The 18,870-nt window shown below is 40.2% G+C and overlaps 1 protein-coding gene across 2 annotated transcripts in view; it reads left to right on the top strand.

Annotated features, from left to right (window-relative positions):
- The first annotated feature begins 4,316 nt into the window (after positions 1-4,316).
- Positions 4,317-18,870, top strand: part of CRPPA (CDP-L-ribitol pyrophosphorylase A) — a 315,043-nt gene continuing 300,489 nt past the window's right edge. Inside the window, exon 1 of one of the 2 annotated variants that reach the window (XM_049894652.1) lies at positions 4,317-4,927. In XM_049894652.1, the coding sequence (XP_049750609.1) occupies positions 4,680-4,927 (248 nt within the window). In that variant the 5' untranslated portion in view covers positions 4,317-4,679. The remainder of the gene's footprint in view (positions 4,928-18,870) is intronic. The other variant, XM_049894653.1, reaches the window with a different exon arrangement.

Below are 18,870 nucleotides of genomic sequence, written 5' to 3'. Positions count from 1 at the left end.
AAATGTTCACAAACACAATGCAATGGAGTGTTCTTCACAAGATAATAAAAAAAAAGAGTTTATTAAAAAGTTAATAGGGTACTGGGGGTGGTGTGATCTGGCAATGGGACACGAGTAAAATTGAATGTGACTGAAAACATTGATGTGATTGAAAAAAGAAACATTTTCTTTAAAAGAAACATTTTTTTCAATCACATCATTGTATCTCTTACTGTTTATATAAACTGTGGAGAAAACAGTCAGAATGTAAATTTGAGGCTCTTTCTAAGTGTGAGGCTGTATTAGCTTTCTACTGCTCCTATAACATATCATCACACATAATGGCTTAATAAAACACAAATTTATTATCTTACAGTTCTGGAAGTCAGAAGTCTGAAATCAGTTTCACTGAGCTAAAATCAAGGTGTTGACAGGGTTTCATTCTTTCTGGAGGTTGCAGGGGAGACCCCATTTCTTGGCTGCCCACATTTCTTGGCTCATAGCCTTGAATCACTCCAATCACTGCTTCTTCTTTACATCTCTTTCTCTGACTCTGACCCTCTTTCGTCTGTCTTATAAGGACCCTTGTGATTATATTGGGCCTGCCTGGAAAATTCAGCGTAATCTCTCTACTTTATTATTTTTCTCTATATTATTTTTAATTTAATCACATATGCAAAGTCCATTTTGTCATGTAAGGTGACATATTCACAGGTTTCAGGATTAGGTTTTGGACACTTCTGGTGGGCGATTATTTCGCCTACCACAGAAACCCAGACCAATAGCTACCCCAAAGACTTCCTCACTCAGACTCGCACTACATCTTAATACCAAACCAAAACCCTTTGCTGTTGAGTCAATTCTGACTTATAGCAACCCTATAGGACATTGTTAACTGCCCCATAAGGTTTCCAAGGAGTGGCTGGTGGATTTAAACTGCTGACCTTTTGATTAGGTGTTGTCCTAGTTATCTAGTGCTGCTGTAACAGAAATACCGCAAGTGGATGGCTTTAACAAAGAGAAATTTATTTCTTCATAGTAAAGTAGGCTAAAAGTCCAAATTCAGGGTATCAGCTCCAGGGGAAGGCTTTCTTTCTCTGTTGGCTTTCTCATCAATCTTCCCCCAGACTAGAAACTTCTCTGGCAGGGACCCTGGGTCCAAAGGACACACTCTGCTCCTGGCACTGCTTTCTTGGTGGTATGAGGTCCCCCAACTCTCTGCTTGCTTCCCTTCCCTTTTATCTCTTGTAAGATAAAAGGTGGTGCAGGCCACACCCTAGGGAATCTCCCTTTACATTGGATCAGGAATGTGACCTGAACAAGGGTATTACATCCCACCCTAATCCTCTTTAACCACAGGCAGAGATTATGATTTATAACACATAGGAAAATCACAAAATGGAGGACAAACACACAGTACTGGGAACCATGGCTTAACCAAGTTGACACATGTTTTTGGAGGACACAATTCAATCTATTACAGCAGCCAAGCTCTTAACCACTGTGCCACCAGGGCTCCTACCTTAATACAGTTGGGGCTTATTTTTTCTAAGCCTTTCAGCTGATATCTTAGAATTGTTATTACCAACAGGTCCCAGTAGCTCTCACTTTCTGGGGTACGCACTTTTGAATGCCTGCTGCAGAGATGTTTTCATTATACGGCTGCAATAACTTGAAGAAAAAAATTTAAGTCTTGATTTGTAAAATATTGAAGAAAAAAATTTAAGTCTTGATTTGTAAAATATTGAAGAAAAAAATTTAAGTCTTGATTTGTAAAATATTGGGCAAAATATTGAATATGCCATGGACTACCGGAAGAACGAATAAAGCTACCTTGGAAGAAGTACAACCAGCATGCTCCTCAGAAGCAAGGATGGCAAGACTTTGTCTCATGTACCTTGGACATGTTATCAGGAGGGACCAGTCCCTGGAGAAGGACGTCATGCTTGAGATAGTAGAGGCTCAGTGAAAAGAGGAAGACACTCAACGAGATGGATTGACACAGTGGCTGCAACAGTGGGCTCAAACAGAGATGATTGTGAGGATGGCAGTGTTTCGTTCTATTGTACATAAGCTCGCTATAAGTTGAAACTGACTCTATGGCACCTGACAGCAACAGAATTTGGCATTAAGTAACATCAAAATCACATATTTTAACCAAAGGTATGCATAACATGGAACTATTTATTTTCATCTATATAAAAAAGACAGATAAAAATGTTACTTCTTATATATACCAAAAAAAACCAAACCCATTGCCATTGAGTCTATTCCGACTCATAGCAAACTTCTAGGATGGAGTAAAACTGCCCCATAGAGTTTCCAAGGAGCTCTTCGTAGATTTGAATTCTTGACCTTTTGGTTAGGAGCTGTAGCTCTTAACCAATATGCCACCAGGGTTATACAGTATATACGAATGAACAGTATAGCCTGTATTTTTTTTTTTTTCACGAAAAGTCATTGCTTTAGATAAGGATTTATAATAAACAGCAAAATTTATTTGAAGAACAAAACTAAATGAATAAAATAAATTAGATTCTGGCTAAAATTTGTCAAGGTTTAGTTATATAAAATGTTTATATAGCAATAAATGTAACAAGACCTTTATTACTATGTTCTAAGACTAAGAAAAAGATTAAGCTGAGTATACTTTAACGTCATATTTTGATAAATACCAAAAAACAACAACAACAAAAAAACCATTGTCGTTCAGTCAATTCTGACTCATAGTGACCCTACAGGACAGAGTAGAACTACCCCACGTAGTTTCCAAGGAATGCCTGGTGGGCTCAAACTGCTGACCTAGCAGCCCTAGCTCTTAACCACTATGTTACCAGGGTTTTCTTTGATAAATAAGGGATGTTTAAAAATCAAAATTGATAGAAACAATAATTAGATTTGTCCTTTTTGCCCTTATGAGATACACTCATTCATCCATCCAGTTATTTCCCTCCAGGTAGCCAACAGACAGTAATTGAAGTCATAGTACGAATAGGCCAGACACATGATAGTGGGGCTACAAAGTCAAGTATAATGATGCTCAATTTTCAGCCAAGATTCAGTGACCTGACAAATTTCAAGTATGAGCTAAACATGGATTGTAATAAAAGTAACAAAAGGGAAACCAAGAGTGCTTTCAATACCAATTAAACAGGAAAGAACAAGAATTGACTGGAAAATTTATATTTGAATTTTGTATGCTTTTATCTTAACTGGGAAAGGCAATTAAAAATTTGAATTTAAACCGGATATTTTCAATGCTTAAAAGATTCATTTTTTAATGAACTTTATGTTAACATTGATAGATGAAGATTGATCACTATAAATTAGCAAATATTTAATTATATATACTTTAATTGTCAATAATTTACTCAATTAGTAATTCATTAAGTATGTAAGTATGTTATATTCCAGGAACTGGGCATACAACCTAAAACAAACAAAAAAGCAAGGTCCTTGCTTTCGTGGAACTTATGTTCCAGGAATTCAATAAAGAGGGCTCTGGCATTCCAAATACTACACTATATTTTCATGGTAGACACTGTCAGCAGGGACAGTACTAAATAAGGGCAAGATATGCTTCTTGCCTGGAATTCTTCAACTCTGGTTGTACCCCTGTGCAAGGGTCTTAAGACTCTTCTGCCATTAGCTGTGAAATTTTATATAAGTCATTTAAACATTGTTCTCCCCCCCCCCGCCCGTAAAAGGGAAAAGGTAATAGGTTGTCATGGAGATTAAATAAGATAATGTGCCGCTATTGTTCAGACCAAAACACCAAACCCATTGCCCTAGAGTCCTTTTAGACTCATAGCGACCCTATAGGACAGAACCACCAACCTTTCGGTTATCAGCCAAACTTTTAACCACTGCACCACCAGGCTCCTTATTGTTCAGCCCAGTTCCTGGAAATTTTTAGTACGGTACTTCGACGGCACTGGGTTGGGTTATCATTGCTTTGGCTCAGAGGTTCCGAAATGTGTCTGCTCATTACAATCCCTTGCGGATCTTTAAAAAAAATGCCGAAGCCCAGGCCACACACCAGACCAATTAAATACCAGGAGCTGAGGGTGGAACACAGGTGTCAGCACTTTTAAGCTCCTCAGGTGATTCTAATGTGCAGACAAGTTTGGGAACCACTGCAGTTTGGTTTACCGATGTTTCACAACGACACTTGCCCATCCAGTTTACCCTAGGTGGGAACCAGGAAACCTGGGCATTTTAATCAAAGTCAGATAATTGAGGCGCATCCCCCATTCCGCCTATCCTATGATTTAAATGCAAATCTCTTCCAAATATTTTAGTGTGTAGGGAGGGGCGGGGGAGTTAGGGAGGGAATCCTGACCGCTGCAGCGTCTGCACAGCTGTTAAGTTTATGGGACCCTTAGGAATGTAGGGAGTGCTGACACTTCACCTGCGGCGACTGCGGGGTCTGCCCCGGGAGAAAGGAAGAGCGGGGAAAGTACTCCTCCTGGGGGCGCTGGGTCGGGGCTGCTGAGGCAGCTGCCGCAGCGCGGGGAAAGAGCTGCAGCCTCAGCAGCGGCCGCGATTGTCCCCCTGGGACTCGCAGCAGCCAGGCGGGTACGCTTCGGGCGGGCTCTTTCTGTCCGAAACCCAAACCCCGCAACTCCGAGCCGAGGGCAGGAGCAGCCGCGGGGCTTTTTGGTCCAGGGCGAGTGGGATCCAACGCGCTGCCCGCCGCCATGGAGCCCGGGCCGTCCGGAGGTTCCAGGCCCGCGGAGCCGGGGCCTTGCCTGCGCGGCCCAGGCGGCGCCTGCCAGGAGACCTCGGCCTACTCGCTGAGCCCGTCCGGGGCCGGGCTGGGGTTCGGCGTGGCGGCCGTGTTGCCAGCTGGGGGTTGCGGGGAGAGGATGGGCGTCCCCACCCCGAAGCAGTTCTGCCCCATCCTGGAGAGGCCGCTCATCAGCTACACCCTGCAGGCCCTGGAGAGGTAACGCGGCGCCGGAGCTCCCCACGGTCCCCGGGGCCAAGGCTCCCGCTCCCTGCCCTGCCTGCGCAGGCTAGCGCTGCGGCACCTGCCCGGGCTGCTCTCTCGCGCAAGCGCCGTCTTCGAGGCGGGCTGCTGGCCCAGCCTCCACAAGCTCAGCTTCTCGAGCTTGAGCTCCGTTCCCAGCGACATTTCAGAGACAGCTCTGGCTCTTTAACACATGGATACGGAAACCTGTCTTTACGTGCCCAAGCCCACATTGTTGTAAGGAAACCCCCCATGCGGAGCTGGACTTCCGAGTGCATGGGTTGGGCCTTAGGAAAATTTAGTTCAGACTGTGGTCCCTAAGAGGCTCTGAGCCAGTCAGACTACCTGTCTCTCTCTCCCTCCCCAAACAGGAATTATGAGTCCTAGCCCAAGAAAATCTAGTTTCAGAGGCTTTTGTTGGTTCACTTATTTCATTCTTGCATATTCACACTTACTGAGCACCTCATTTGAGACAGACTGAGCTAAATTACTAGTTACTGGAGGTGGAGCTCTGAGCAGAATTTAATAGAAATCTTTCAAAGGTGAAAAATGGACCTAGCATGTTAGGGTGTGAAACTGAGGTCGGTACACACTGTATCTTGAAAGAAAATGGACTAATTAGTTGGAGAAGTGAAGGGAGAGGGGGGTAAGGGTCTAGGGGAGCAGTACTGAGGGGTTAAGGAGGTAAAAAGGGGGAAATGTGTTATTTTATTAATTTTGTTTTTAGGACTGAATAATGTGATAGAAGGTCCCTGGGTGGCGCAAAGGGTTTGCCCTGGACTACTAACCTAAAGGCTGCGGGTTCGAACCTACCCAGCGTCACTGGAAGAAAAGTCTGAGGTTCTGCTTTAGTAAAGATTACAGCTAAGAAAACCCTATGGGCAAGTAACCCATGGGGTCTCCACGAGTCAGAATCCACTGGAGGGCAATGGGTTTGGTTTTTCTGGTTAATGCGATGGAGTGAGGCTGGGGGAGTGGGCAAGAGCAGGGTTTCCGCGGTGTGTGTTGCTAAGGAAACCCTGGTAGCATAGTGGTCAAGAGCTACGGTTGCTAACCAAAAGGTCAGCAGTTTAAATTCACCAGGCGCTCCTTGGAAACCGTATGGGGCGGTTCCACTCTGTCCTATAGGGTTGCTGTGAGTCAGAATCAACTTGACGGCAACGGGCTTTTTTTTTTTTTTTTTTTGGTATGTTGCAGACGTGTTTAAATTTTACCCTGACTCTGTGGTAGGATTTTAAGACTTGGACTAAGTCTACAATGTTCACTTCAAGATAGATGGCATTCTTTAGCACAGCCTTTGCAGAAGGCTTTAATGAAGATCAACTTAGTGAGGTGCTAGTCTAAGGAGGGTAGGTACCACCTTATCTAGAAAGGAACCCCTCTCCTTACCCATGTCCTAGAAGTCAGAGAGCCAAGTTGCTTCTCATATGGTTATTTTACTTTCTGAATATTGGCATTTGGAAAATGGAAGTGTAAAGAGCGTAATCACCCTTGATTTTTGTAGTCAGGCCAGTGGTTACATCTGAAACTGATACAAATATTCAAACAGTCCCAGTTGCTCCTTCTCTTATTTCTGTTTTCCTCCATTTCTCTGGGTAGCGAGGGTTCCTGAAACCATTGTGTGACTCATGCACCTACAACATTCCAGTGAGGTAGACATTGTGACAACGCAGCTCAGGTGTGCAGGGACACAATGGGTCTTGGCCAGAAGGATCTTCTTTTACTCAGCAATTAAATGTAGAGGATTGTATCATTTTTACATTTAACTTCCCTTCTCCATGAAAATCTTTTGTATTGATTTACATTTTTGCATCTTCTTAACTTCTGAGGCAGCCTGAGATAGGTGGATGCACATACACAGAGAAACAAAGATACTACGAACATTTTAAAAGTAAAAGAATATTCTGGAAAGGCCTTGTTTATGGAAAATAAGGCAAAAGAACACTTCTTTCCATTTTTCCTTCATAACATCAGTCATAATACCCAAACTAATAGCCATAGTAATTAATCAAAACCTTCTTTCTGGAATACTTCATAGTTCATTTTTGTCACTATTAAAATACCTAAAGAGCTTTAGGGAATGTGATTGTGCGTCATGTATGTCCCAGAAGATCTTTGGAAACTGTGTTACAAGTGTGTGAAAGGATGCTTTTTGGCCATTTATGAAATGAAATCCCTTTTGTTTCTCTTTTGGTAAAAGATGGACTCCATAGATTGCTGATAATTTTCCTAGAGCGTGACGCCAAAGGCCTAAGTAATTTCATTCCAAAGGATAAATTATGCAAGTTAAAAAAATGAAATGGAAACAAAATGTTTTGGAAAAGTCTCATTTTTTGCTCTCTCTAGAGAAATTATGCATGCTTCTAAATTATGCATCTGTTAAAGAGAAGAGGAAGCTCAACAGTCTAAGAAAGAAAATAAAATATGTGATCGGATGTCACCCTGTTAATCATCTACATTATACTAGACGGTGTCAGGTCTTCTTGCCTTTATGATCTGTGTAATGTCCAGAATTTGACTTCAGATAAAGTTTATTTGTCCCTCATCAGACAGGGCATTTTCCTTGCTTAAGCTTTTGTCATCTCACTAATAGAGGTTTGAGGACTCAATAAGGGTAAATTTTGATCCCTAGTTATTATTAACTTGACTGGGAAATTAAAGATGCTCATTGAAAAATAACACTTCTGGATTTTTTTTTTTTTTTCAAGAGTTCTGTGTGTTTTTTCTGGAGCCCTGGTGGTACAGTGGTTAAAAGCTACAGTGCACTACATCTGTTAACCAAAGGGTCTGCAGTTCAAATCCACCAGCTGCTCCTTGGAGATTGTATGGGGTAGTTCTACTGTGCCCTATAAGGTCCCTATGAGTCAGAATTGACTCAATGGCAATAGATTATTGTTTTTTTTTTTGTTGTTGTTGTATTTTTTTTTTTAACTTTATTAAACAATTCTATGCTGTCATAAAGTGAGATTCCCACTAAGGATACATCTTCCTGTTCTATTTTGTAATAGACAAGGGATAAGGATACATCTTACTGTTCTATTTTATAATGGACAAGGGAGTATCTAGTCACCATTAGACAATTATAAAGAACAGCCTGAAAGCCTTTGTCTTTCCTTCCCATTTGATTAATTTTTTAAAAAATATTTTATTGTGTTACAGTGAAAGTTTACACAGCAGATTAGGTTCCCAATCAGCTTCTACACAAATTATTCACTGACATTAGTTACATTGTTTACAATGCATGAACATTCTCATTATTTCCATTTTGGTTGTTCTATTTCCAGCAACCTAGTTTCCCTGCCCTCCTACCATCTCATCTTTGTTTTAAAGTTATTTTGGTCTCATATAGATGTTTTTTTTAAAGGAGCATTTTACTCACTGGTGATATTCTTTATTTTGTAAGCCAATCTACTATTTAGCTAAAAGGTGACTTTTAGGGATAGTTTCTGTTCAACGTTTAAAGAGCGTCTCAGGAAAATATTCCTGGGGAGTACTCTAATCTCAACCGGTCCAGTAAGTCTGGATTTTTTAAAGATTTTGAGGTTCTGTCTCACATTTTTCTCCCGTTCTATCACGATCTATCTATTGTGGTCCTGATGAGAAGACCGGTAGTGGTAGCTGGGTACCATCTGGTTCTTCTGGTCTCAGGGTAGAGGAGGCCTCGGTTTGTGTAGATGGTTATTCCTGTAGTCTAATTTCTTCTTTGAGTATTGGGTTTCCTTCTTTCTTTTTTGCTCTGGATGAGTAGAGGCCAATAGTTGAATTTTAGATGGCTGCTTGTAAGCTTTTAAGACCCTAAACACTACTCACCAGACTGGGTTGTAGAACATAAACTTTATGAATTACATTATGCAAATTGACTGAATTGTCCCACGAGACTATGGTCCTAAGCCTTCCAACCCAGAAAAACAATTCTGTGAGGAGTTTGGTTATGTCTATGAAGTATCCATAACTGTGCCCACTATGTGATTTATTATACATATGAATATATATGCATGCACACACATACATGCATGTACATATACATATATATATATACACTCACATATACATATCTACACAAAAGATCCTTTTTTCTTGTGTTCATCTTAGGTGACATCATTTGCCTTGGTCAAGCTGTGCACGCTTCATCTACACGCAGTGTTAGGTTTCTGTGTTGATTTTTGTTTTTGGAATTTTAAATGTTTTATTCCAATTCTTTATAAAAGGAACTAATTAATCAAGGCTTAGGAAAGAAAAGAGTCTTCCAAAAGAGGAATTTTGGCCCCAGATTCCTAAGTTGGGATGTTGTTGTTAGGTGCTATCGAGTCAGTTTTGACTCAGTGACCCTATAGGACAGAATAGAACTACCCCATAGGGTTTCCAAGGAGTGGCTGTTGAATTTGAACTGTTGACCTTTTGGTTAGCAGCCAAGCTTTTAACTACTACACCACCAGGGCTCCAAGTTAGCATAGGCAAATGTCAAGAAATGTAATTAGTTTCTTCTGTTGTTAAACCTTGCCATTTAAGCATGTATTTATTTCCCTCCCTCAAGTGAGCCAATTATTGTTGTGTGCTGTCAAGTTGATTTTTTCTCATAGTGACCCTACAGTACAGAGTAGAACTGCCCATAGGATTTCCTACGCATTTAATCTTTATAGGAGCAGATTGCCAGGTCTTTTTCCTGGAGAGTGGCTGGTGGGTTTGAATCCTTGATCTTTTGATTAGCGGCTGAGCACTTAACCATTGTGCCACCAGGCTTCTCAAGAGACAGTAAAGGACTAGAAATGAGCCACACAAGGGAAAAAATGAATGAAAGAAGAGGTGCAGCAGATAAGAGATATTAACAAAACTCCGGAAGAAAGAAGATATGGAAGTAGTTTATGGAAAATAAGGAACAGTTAGAGCTTCAGATCCCTGACCCAACACTGGAGGCTTATTCTCTGGCTCAAAACCAGACACAGCTGATGGCTAGGTGAGACACTGTATGGTAATAGGAAGATTAAGAGAAAGACTGCATTTTGAAATGGTGAGATTCTTAGCCCCTAAGGTAGATAACTTAAGGAAGCTTTCTATTCATCAAACAGCATACCACATATTGAAGTATCTGTTCTATTATCAGGAAGTTAAAGGAGATATTGAAAGGAAATTCATTTCATGAATTGACTGGGGCTTCAGATTGTCTACTTTTTTCCTTTTGGTAAAATTGGAAAAATTCAAGTTTTTCTGCTTTAGCGAAGTTCTGTTTGTACTCAAAAGGTTTTTTTTTTAGAAAACAAAAAAGGTGAAATTAGGTTCAGAAATATTTCTGCATTCTCACAAATCTGAGACATGTCGACTCTGATTCATAGCAACCTATAGGACAGAGTACAACTACCCCATAGGGTTTTTAAGGAGCAGCTAGCTAGTGGATTCGAACTGCCAACCTTTCGGTTAGCATCCAAGCTCTTAACCGCTATGCCACCAGGGCACCAAAATTTAAGTTAGTATATCAAAATTATGTTGTATCTGGGTATATCTGTGTAATTATTGCAATTAGCCACTGTGAGAATATGTAGACATATATGTATATATGTATGAATCCCTGATGGCTCAGTGGTTGAGAGATATGGCTGTTAACCAAAAGGTCGGTAGTTCAAATCCACCAGCTGCTCCTTGGAAACCCTGTAGGGCAGTTCTGCTCTGTCTTATAGGGTTGCTATGAGTCAGCATTGACTCAACGGCAACAAATATATATGCATATATATACTATATCAAGAAGCCCTGGTGACACAGTGGTTAAGCACTCAGCTGCTAACCAAAAGGTCAGCAGTTCAAACCTACCAGTCACTCTGGGAGAGAAAGATGTGGCAATCTACTTCTGTAAAGATTACAGCCCTGGAAACCCTGAGGCAGTTCTACTCTGTCCTGTGGTGTCCCTATGAGTCAGAATTGACTCGAAGGCTGTGGGTTTGGCTTGATTTATGCACTATAACCTTTTCAAAATTATTTAATTGATAGTTAAGTTTTGTACATTATAAACAATTAATTTGTAGGTTGTGCCGAGAACAAGGTTGGTTCTGAACTTATCTGAAAATGACTTAAAAAATAGTTTAGTCTTAAGGCTTTATTAATAAGAGGGTCATATTTTAGTCAAAGGGAGGACTAGTCTACTATATGTTTTTCAGGTCAGACTATCAGAGGTTTGTGTTCCCAATGGCCCGGTGAGGCTTCTTTAAGACAGATGAGGCTGGGAGGGTTAAGCTGGGGCCTGATGACGGGAAGCTTTAGTGGGCCAAAGTGGGGAGGACTGCTGCTTGGTAAGCAGTCAAGAGCCAGCCCCTTCACACCAATTCGGTGTTTTGCTGCTAAAACGTTGGGGTGGTATGGAGAGATGGGAATCTATAAATTACAGCCATGGGACAACTGAGAGCCAAGTTTCCATGAAGGCTGTTGTGGCAGTGAGTAGCAGCTGCCACAATCTCTTCAGGGCCACACCTCTGCAGCCTCGGTGAGGGAACTTTAAAAGTATTAATAGGACTTGCTTTTCCATCTGGTTTTTAAAGCGTTTGTTTAAATATTCTATTTTTAACCAGTCTTATTAAACTATCGGAGCAGAGTACTCCTGTTAGTAATACTTACGCTTTTTTTTGGAGAAAAATAACATCTGAGATATTATATTTCTTCCTCAAAATATCTGTAGCTGTATGGGGCTTAGGGGTAGGTTTGCATTTGCCAGTGGAATGTGCTAGGAAGAAAATACTCAGGAGAACTTGACAGACTCTTGTGGGACTGCAGGGGGTTAGGTGTGGACCTGCCTCCAGTTAAGAAGGTAGACCAGATCCATTTATTCAGCAAATATTTGTTCAATAGGCACTGTGTGAGGTACTTAAGGTCTTTTTCAGTCTCATGATTCTACATTATTAAATTTTAATACTGTGAAAGGCTTTTAATTCTATAACTGGAAAAGAATGTGTATAAATCCCATGGAATACAAACAGTATTTATAAAGGCTTGCAAGTGTTGAGTGTAAGCTGGTTTGTTGAGTAAAATAGCATAATGAGTCCGTTTTATCTTAAGAGTGGCCTAAAACAGTTTCCAACCATTTTTTTTTTTTTTTTTTACTGTGACCAAAATAAGAAATACATCTTGCATCATGGCTTGATGTGTTAACAACATACTTACAAACACATATATTTGAAAGAAAATTCCATGAAAACAACCTATCCTTACTATGGGCTGTGCACTCCAATTTTTCTGTTAATATTATTAAGTTTTATTGCATTCACCCAAAACTGTTGGCCTAAACTTAGTAAACTGATTTGATGACACACTAATGGGTCTTAAAATTTTTTCAGTTTGAGAAACAATTGCAGTTTGAACAATACCAGTTTAAAACACTATATTCAATTTAGAGTATCATACAATTGTTTGAAATAGTCTGATACCACATTTAACACAAATATCTATTTGCAATTATTTGCATCTCCATAGACTGCTTTCTATTTGATGAAATATAGAGTTGTTTTCTAGTTATTTGAAAGCATTTCAATAAAATGGGAATTTACTTTTGGGAGTTCATTAGTTCATTAATTCATTAAACACATATTTGAATAACTACTCTGTCAAGCAGTATCCCATCATCTATCTCATCATCTTTTTTCCTCTCGATTCTTCTGTATTTAAGATTTAATTCAATGTAATTTTTCACCAAAAATAGCAATATTATATCTTTAAAAGTTGTCACTTAGAAATATCTTTATTTTTTAAAATTTTTATTGTGCTTTAAGTGAAAGTTTACAAATCAAGTCAGTCTCATACAAAAACTTATATACACCTTGCTATATACTCCTAATGGCTCTCCCCCTAATGAGATAGCACACTCCTTCCCTCCACTCTCTCTTTTCATGTCCATTCGGCCAGCTTCTGACCCCCTCTCCCCTCTCATCTCCCCTCCAGACAGGAGACGCCAACATAGCCTCATGTGTCTACTAGATCCAAGAAGCTCACTCCTCCCCAGTGTTATTTTCTATCCCATTGTCCAGTCCAATCCCCATTGGAAGAGTTGGCTTTGGGAATGGTTCCCATCGCAGGCTAACAGAAGGTCTGGGGACCATGACCATCGGGATCCTTCTAATCTCAGTCAGACCATTAAGCCTGGTCTTTTTACGAGAATTTGGGGTCTGCATCCCACTGCTCTCCTGCTACCTCAGGGGTTCTCTGTTGTATTCCCTGTCAGGGCAGTCATCGGTTGTAGCTGGGCACCGTCTAGTTCTTCTGGTCTCAGGCTGATGTCATCTCTGGTTTATGTGGCCCTTTCTGTCTCTTGGGCTCATAATTACCTTGTGTCTTTGGTGTTCTTCATTATCCTTTGCTTCAGGTGGGTTGAGACCCATTGATGCATCTTAGATGGCCGCTTGCTAGCGTTTATGACCCCATACGCCACTCTCAGAAGTGGGATGCAGAATGTTTTTTTAATAGATTTTATTATGCCAATTGACTTAGATGACCCCTGAAACCATGATCCCCAAACCCCCGACCCTGCTATGCTGGCCTTCAAAGCATTCAGTTTATTGGGGGAACTTCTTGGCTTTTTGTTTAGTCCAGTTGTTCTGACCTCTCCTGTATTGTGTGTTGTCTTTCCCTTCACCTAAAATAGTTCTTATCTACTATCTAATTAGTGAATACCACCTCCCTCCCTCCCTCCCTCCCGCCCGCCCGCCCTCCCTTCCCCTCCCTCCCCTTCTCGAAACCATCAAAGAATATTTTCTTCTCTGTTTAAACTGTTTCTCAAGTCCTTATAATAGTGGTCTTATACAATATTTGTTCTTTTGCAACTGACTAATTTCACTCAGCATAATGCCTTTCAGGTTCCTCCATGTTATGAAATGTTTCACAGATTCATCACTGTTCTTTATTGATGCGTAACATTCCATTGTGTAAATATACTATAATTTATTTAGCCATTCATCCATTGATGGGCACCTTGTTGCTTCCATCTTTTTGCTATTGTAAACAGTGCTGCAATGAACATGGATATGCATATATCTGTTCATGTAGAGGCTTTTATTTCTCTAGGATATATTCCAAACAGTGGGATTGCTGGATTGTGTGGTAGTTCTATTTCTAGCTTTTCAAGGAAGTGCCAAATCAATTTCCAAAGAGATTGTACCATTTGACATTCCCACCAGCAGTGTATAAGTGTTCCAGTCTCTCCACAATGTCTCTAACATTTATTATTTTGTGTTCTTTGGATTAATGCCAGCCTTGTTGGAGTAAGATGGAATCTCATTGTAGTTTTGATTTGCATTTCTCTAAAGGCTAATGATCATGAGCATTTCCTCATGTATCTGTTAGCTACCTGAATGTCTTCTTTAGTGAAGTGCCTGTTCATACCTTTTACCCATTTTTTAATATAGTAAATAGTTTAGGGGAAAGGTTGATCTCTTAGAGAAAAATTCTGTCACTGATTTAATTGAGCATGTACTTATAGCTAGTTCTCTTTAAAAAAAACTTAATGTGATGTCAAAATAATATATAGTTGACATACATTTGATGATAATGCATATTTGATGATCTTACAAAGTTGATGTAAATATTAAGTGAGATATTATAAGCAAAATGCTCTGTAGAGTACACGGCACCTAGCAAATATTCCGTAAATGTTAGCTATGGATTCTACTACTGATATTATTAAAAGTATATTATACACCAAACCTTGGCAGGTAGTCTTTGCATTCTATTAGTTGGCAGTCTAGGTGGGAGAGATAGAAAATTAAACAGAATGTGGTGTAATGATTGATAAGACAGAGTACTCTGGAAGTAGACAGCAGAGATATGCACCCATAATGGCAGTCAGAGAAGGTTTCCTGGAGGAGGCCATATCCAAATAGAGAGCTGAGGAACAAGTAGGGCTCAACTGGGAGTGGGAGGGGATAGGAGAGAAATAGGGATGGGGACAGTGTTGAAAAACAAAGAAAGCAGCACATGCAAAGATCTGGATGTGAGACAGAATGTAGTGCCCTCCCTTCAGGGGCCAGCTCAGTAGGAGAGTAATATGGGTGTGGAAGAGGCCAAGTTGGACCAGTAGGTTGAGGTCAGACTTTAAAGGGCCTTGCTCAAGAGACAGCAGGAGATGACATCAAATTTGATCTTGAGAAGTCATCTAGAAATGGTTAGAGTAGATTCTGTACGGGTAAGATGAGGAGCAGGTATCCTGGAGGATTTTTATTTATTTGGAGATAAGTAGAGAAATAATGGAGTCCTGGAGACACAGTGGTTAAGAGCTATGGCGAGCTATGGCTGCTAACCAAAAGGTCAGTAGTTCCAATCTACCACCTGCTCATTGGAAACCCTGTGGGGCAGTTCTACCCTGTCCTATAGGGTCGCTATGAGTCAGAATCAACTCAGTGGCAACAGGTTTGGTTTTGGGTTTTGTTTAGAGAAGTACTCAGGTTTTCATGCATATTGTTGTTGTCAAGTCGATTCCAACTCATAGTGATCCCATGTGACAGAGTAGACCTGCCCCCTTAGGGTTTACTAGGCTGTAATCTGTTCAGAAACAGATCACCAGGTCTTTTTCCCACGGAGCTTCTGAGTAGGTTCGAAATGCTAACCTTTGGTTAGTAGCCAAATGCTTAACCATTGTGTCGCCAGGGCTTTCTTGTCCTGCATAATAAACTCATTTAGTTTATTGCAAGGCAGTCACGGCAAGGCACACAGGTAAGACCTCAAGACATTCTTTTAGAACTGGAGTATCAGAATTAACAATTACAATATTCATTCAATGAGAGTCTGAATCTTTAGACTTCAGAGTTTTACCTTAAATGAGTGGTCTCATTTAAGAAGGAAGACTTGACTACCTCTCAAACCCAAAGGAGGTCCCCCATAGCTAGGATCTGAAGTTGGTTATGGCAGGTATAAAGCAATGGACAAAACAGACATTGTCGCTGTGTATCATGGAGCCTATATTCTAGAAGAAAAAATAAAAGGAAATACTGAATTGTGTTGGAAGATGGTAAAAAAGTTTTTTGTATATCAAGTCATCTTTGGGATAAAATGGTAGTGTAGAAAAATAAAATGGAATGTATTTGTAGGCTCTGATGTCTTTCTGATTTATGATACCCTTGATATGCTCAGATATCTTTTACAATTTTATATTTCATATTTTATGAGAGATAGTATATGGGTGGTTAAGATCATGGACACTGGAGCCAAACTGACTGGTTTAAAATCCCAGCTCTGCCACTTATAAGCTGTATGACCTTGGGGCAGTTTCTTAACCATCCTGTGCCTCAGTTTTCCCATATATAAAAAGGGGTACTAGAATCAAATTCATGATTCATTATAAGGATTACATGAGGTAAAACATGAAAAATGCTGAGAACATAGTATGTTAGCTACTGTTACTTCATATTATATGACACTAGATTTATTTTGTGACCCTTTCCTACTGACTCACATAGATTATTTACCTCTTAATTACCTCTTTTTGAAAAATAATTTATTTTTGTTGTTTATAATATACACAGCAGAACATACACCATTGATGACGGTGTTTGAGTTGTAACTATTCTTACCCTCCTTTTCTGAGTTATTCCTCCTCCGTTAAAATAAACTCACCATCCCCGAAGTTTCCTATCTAATCTTTCAAATTGCTGTTGTCAGTTTGATCCCATATAAATAGATCATAAAATAGCACCATGCTCAAGGCAGACATTCTTTACTAGTAAAGTTGAACATTTGGTTTTAAAAAGACTTCAGGGGTATTTTTGGTTTAAGGTTTAAAGATTACCTCAGGGCAATAGTTTCAGGGGTTCATCCAGACTCCATGGCTCTAGAAAATCTGGATTTCATGAGAACTTAAAATTCTGTTCTACATTTCCCCTCTTTTGATCAGGATTCTTCTATGGAATCTTTGATCAAAATGTTCAGTAATGGTAGCCAGGCATCATCCAGTTCCTCTGGATGGCTGCATGCAAGCTTTTAAGACCCCAAGCACCATGCAGTAAACTAGGAGGTAGAACAGAAGCACTAAACATGTTATTAATCCAATTAATTGGGAAGTCCCGTGAAACCATGACCTTAGGACCTCCAAACCAAGGAGCCAAATCCCATGAGCTGTTTGGTTTTACATCAGCAGCCTCAAAAGCTACTTTTTTTTTGGTCCTTATTGTAAATATATCTATCACAGCTTAATGATATCTTAAATCCCATATACAAGCCCTATCTGATAGCCAGACTACCGTCATTGTCTTGCCTAAAGTACTGCAGCAGCCTCCTGCCTGCTCTGTCTGCATCCTTTCTCCCCTACCCAATCCATTCTTCACCTTTATACTCCTGTATTAGTTCCCTATTGCTGCTGTAATTACCACAAACTGGGTGGCTTAAAAACAGCACAAATTTATTATCTTGCAGTTCTGGAGGTCAGAAGTCCAGAATCAGTTTCAATGGGCTAAAATCAAAGTATTGACTGGGCTGCGTTCCTTCTGGAGGCTCTAGGGAAGAACTTCCTTCCTTTTCAAGCTTTTTGAGGTCACTCACATACCTTGGCTTGTGGCCCTGCTTCGCTCTGACCTCTGCTTCTGTCATCACATTTCCTTCTCTGATTCTGACCCTTCTGCCTTCCTCTTATAAGGACCGTTGTGATTATATTGGGTCCACCTGGATAATCCAGAGTAATCTTCCCATCTCAATACCCTAATCACTCTGCTAGGTTCCTTCTGGCATGTAACATATTCACAGGTTTCAGGAATTAGGACAAAGACATCTTTCAGGGACCATTATTCTGTTTATCACAGCTTCTGTTATGTCATAGAACAGTACCTAGAACATAAGGTATTCCTTATTATTATTTTTTTTTTTAAGTGGGAAAATACTTTCCTACTTAAAGCTTTCCTATGAGTCCCAATTCTATGAGTAGGATTAAGGAGTATTCCACCTCACCAACATAGTCTGGGAGGTCTGCAAGGCCTGGACTGGCACTTGCCTAGGCTTCCAGTGTCTTCATGGGCTCCTCTCCCCTTTGCTTACAGAACTCTATCTTGCCTTCCTTCTAGTCCTTGAGGACCTTGCCATGGCCTCTGCCTGGACCACCCCTCTCTCGTTCCATCCAAACCCCTTTGCCTGCTTACCTGCCACTCACCTCTTGGATCTTACACAAACTCCACTTCCTTAAGGAACACCATCTCTGCCTCTTTGGTGCTGGTCAGGTGCTCCATTTATATGCTTTTCTGAACACTCCTTCATAGGTCTTAATTGCAGCTTGCAATAGTTTTTTGTTGTTGTTGTTTCATATCTGACCATAAACTCTGTGAAGGCAGTGACTGCCTATTTCCATTGTATCCTCGATGCTGATCATTTATTTGATCCTCAAAAAGTATTTGTTAAAAATAAATGTACTTAAAAAGGCAGCATGCTTATAAAGTAGTTCTTGGCTTTGTTCATCAGGGGAGTATTGGGGTAGTCACTGGCAGAATGGGATATTGGGTTGGAGGGAGGTTTCGTTCAATAACAGAAGGTAGGAGATTGTTTATTATTGAATGAAGAAACTCAGTGTTAATTTTTGTCTTTCAGTAAAAAAAGGAGATAGTAATTTTCATTATTCAGTAATTTTAAGGCCTCTGTTCCATCTGTTTTAAAAATGTTTTCAAGACCTGTTTTAGCATGAACATACAGGATCTCACAGGCTAAGAAGTCCATTAAAATTTAAAATGACCTTTATTTATAGGATGGCCTTTTCTCTCGATTGCTACCGTAGATCAGAGACAGTTTTCCTAGTTTGGGCTTATTGGCTGTGGATCGTTGAATCTACAGTGAAAGACAGGTAGATCTCCATTAGCACTGGTGTTCCAGAAAAGTCTGCCAGTCTGCTTTAATGTAGTAGCCACTCAGAAGTGTGGACTGTTTGCAGTCCAGCAGGTCAGTAGATCTTACTTTAAGAAAATGTTTTACAACAGAAA

The sequence above is a fragment of the Elephas maximus genome, chromosome 8 (genome assembly GCF_024166365.1).
Source record: "Elephas maximus indicus isolate mEleMax1 chromosome 8, mEleMax1 primary haplotype, whole genome shotgun sequence".
NCBI classification, from domain to species: domain Eukaryota; kingdom Metazoa; phylum Chordata; class Mammalia; order Proboscidea; family Elephantidae; genus Elephas; species Elephas maximus.
The sequence above is the reverse complement of the archived record's forward strand: the minus strand, read 5'-3'. Positions and strand labels throughout refer to the sequence as shown.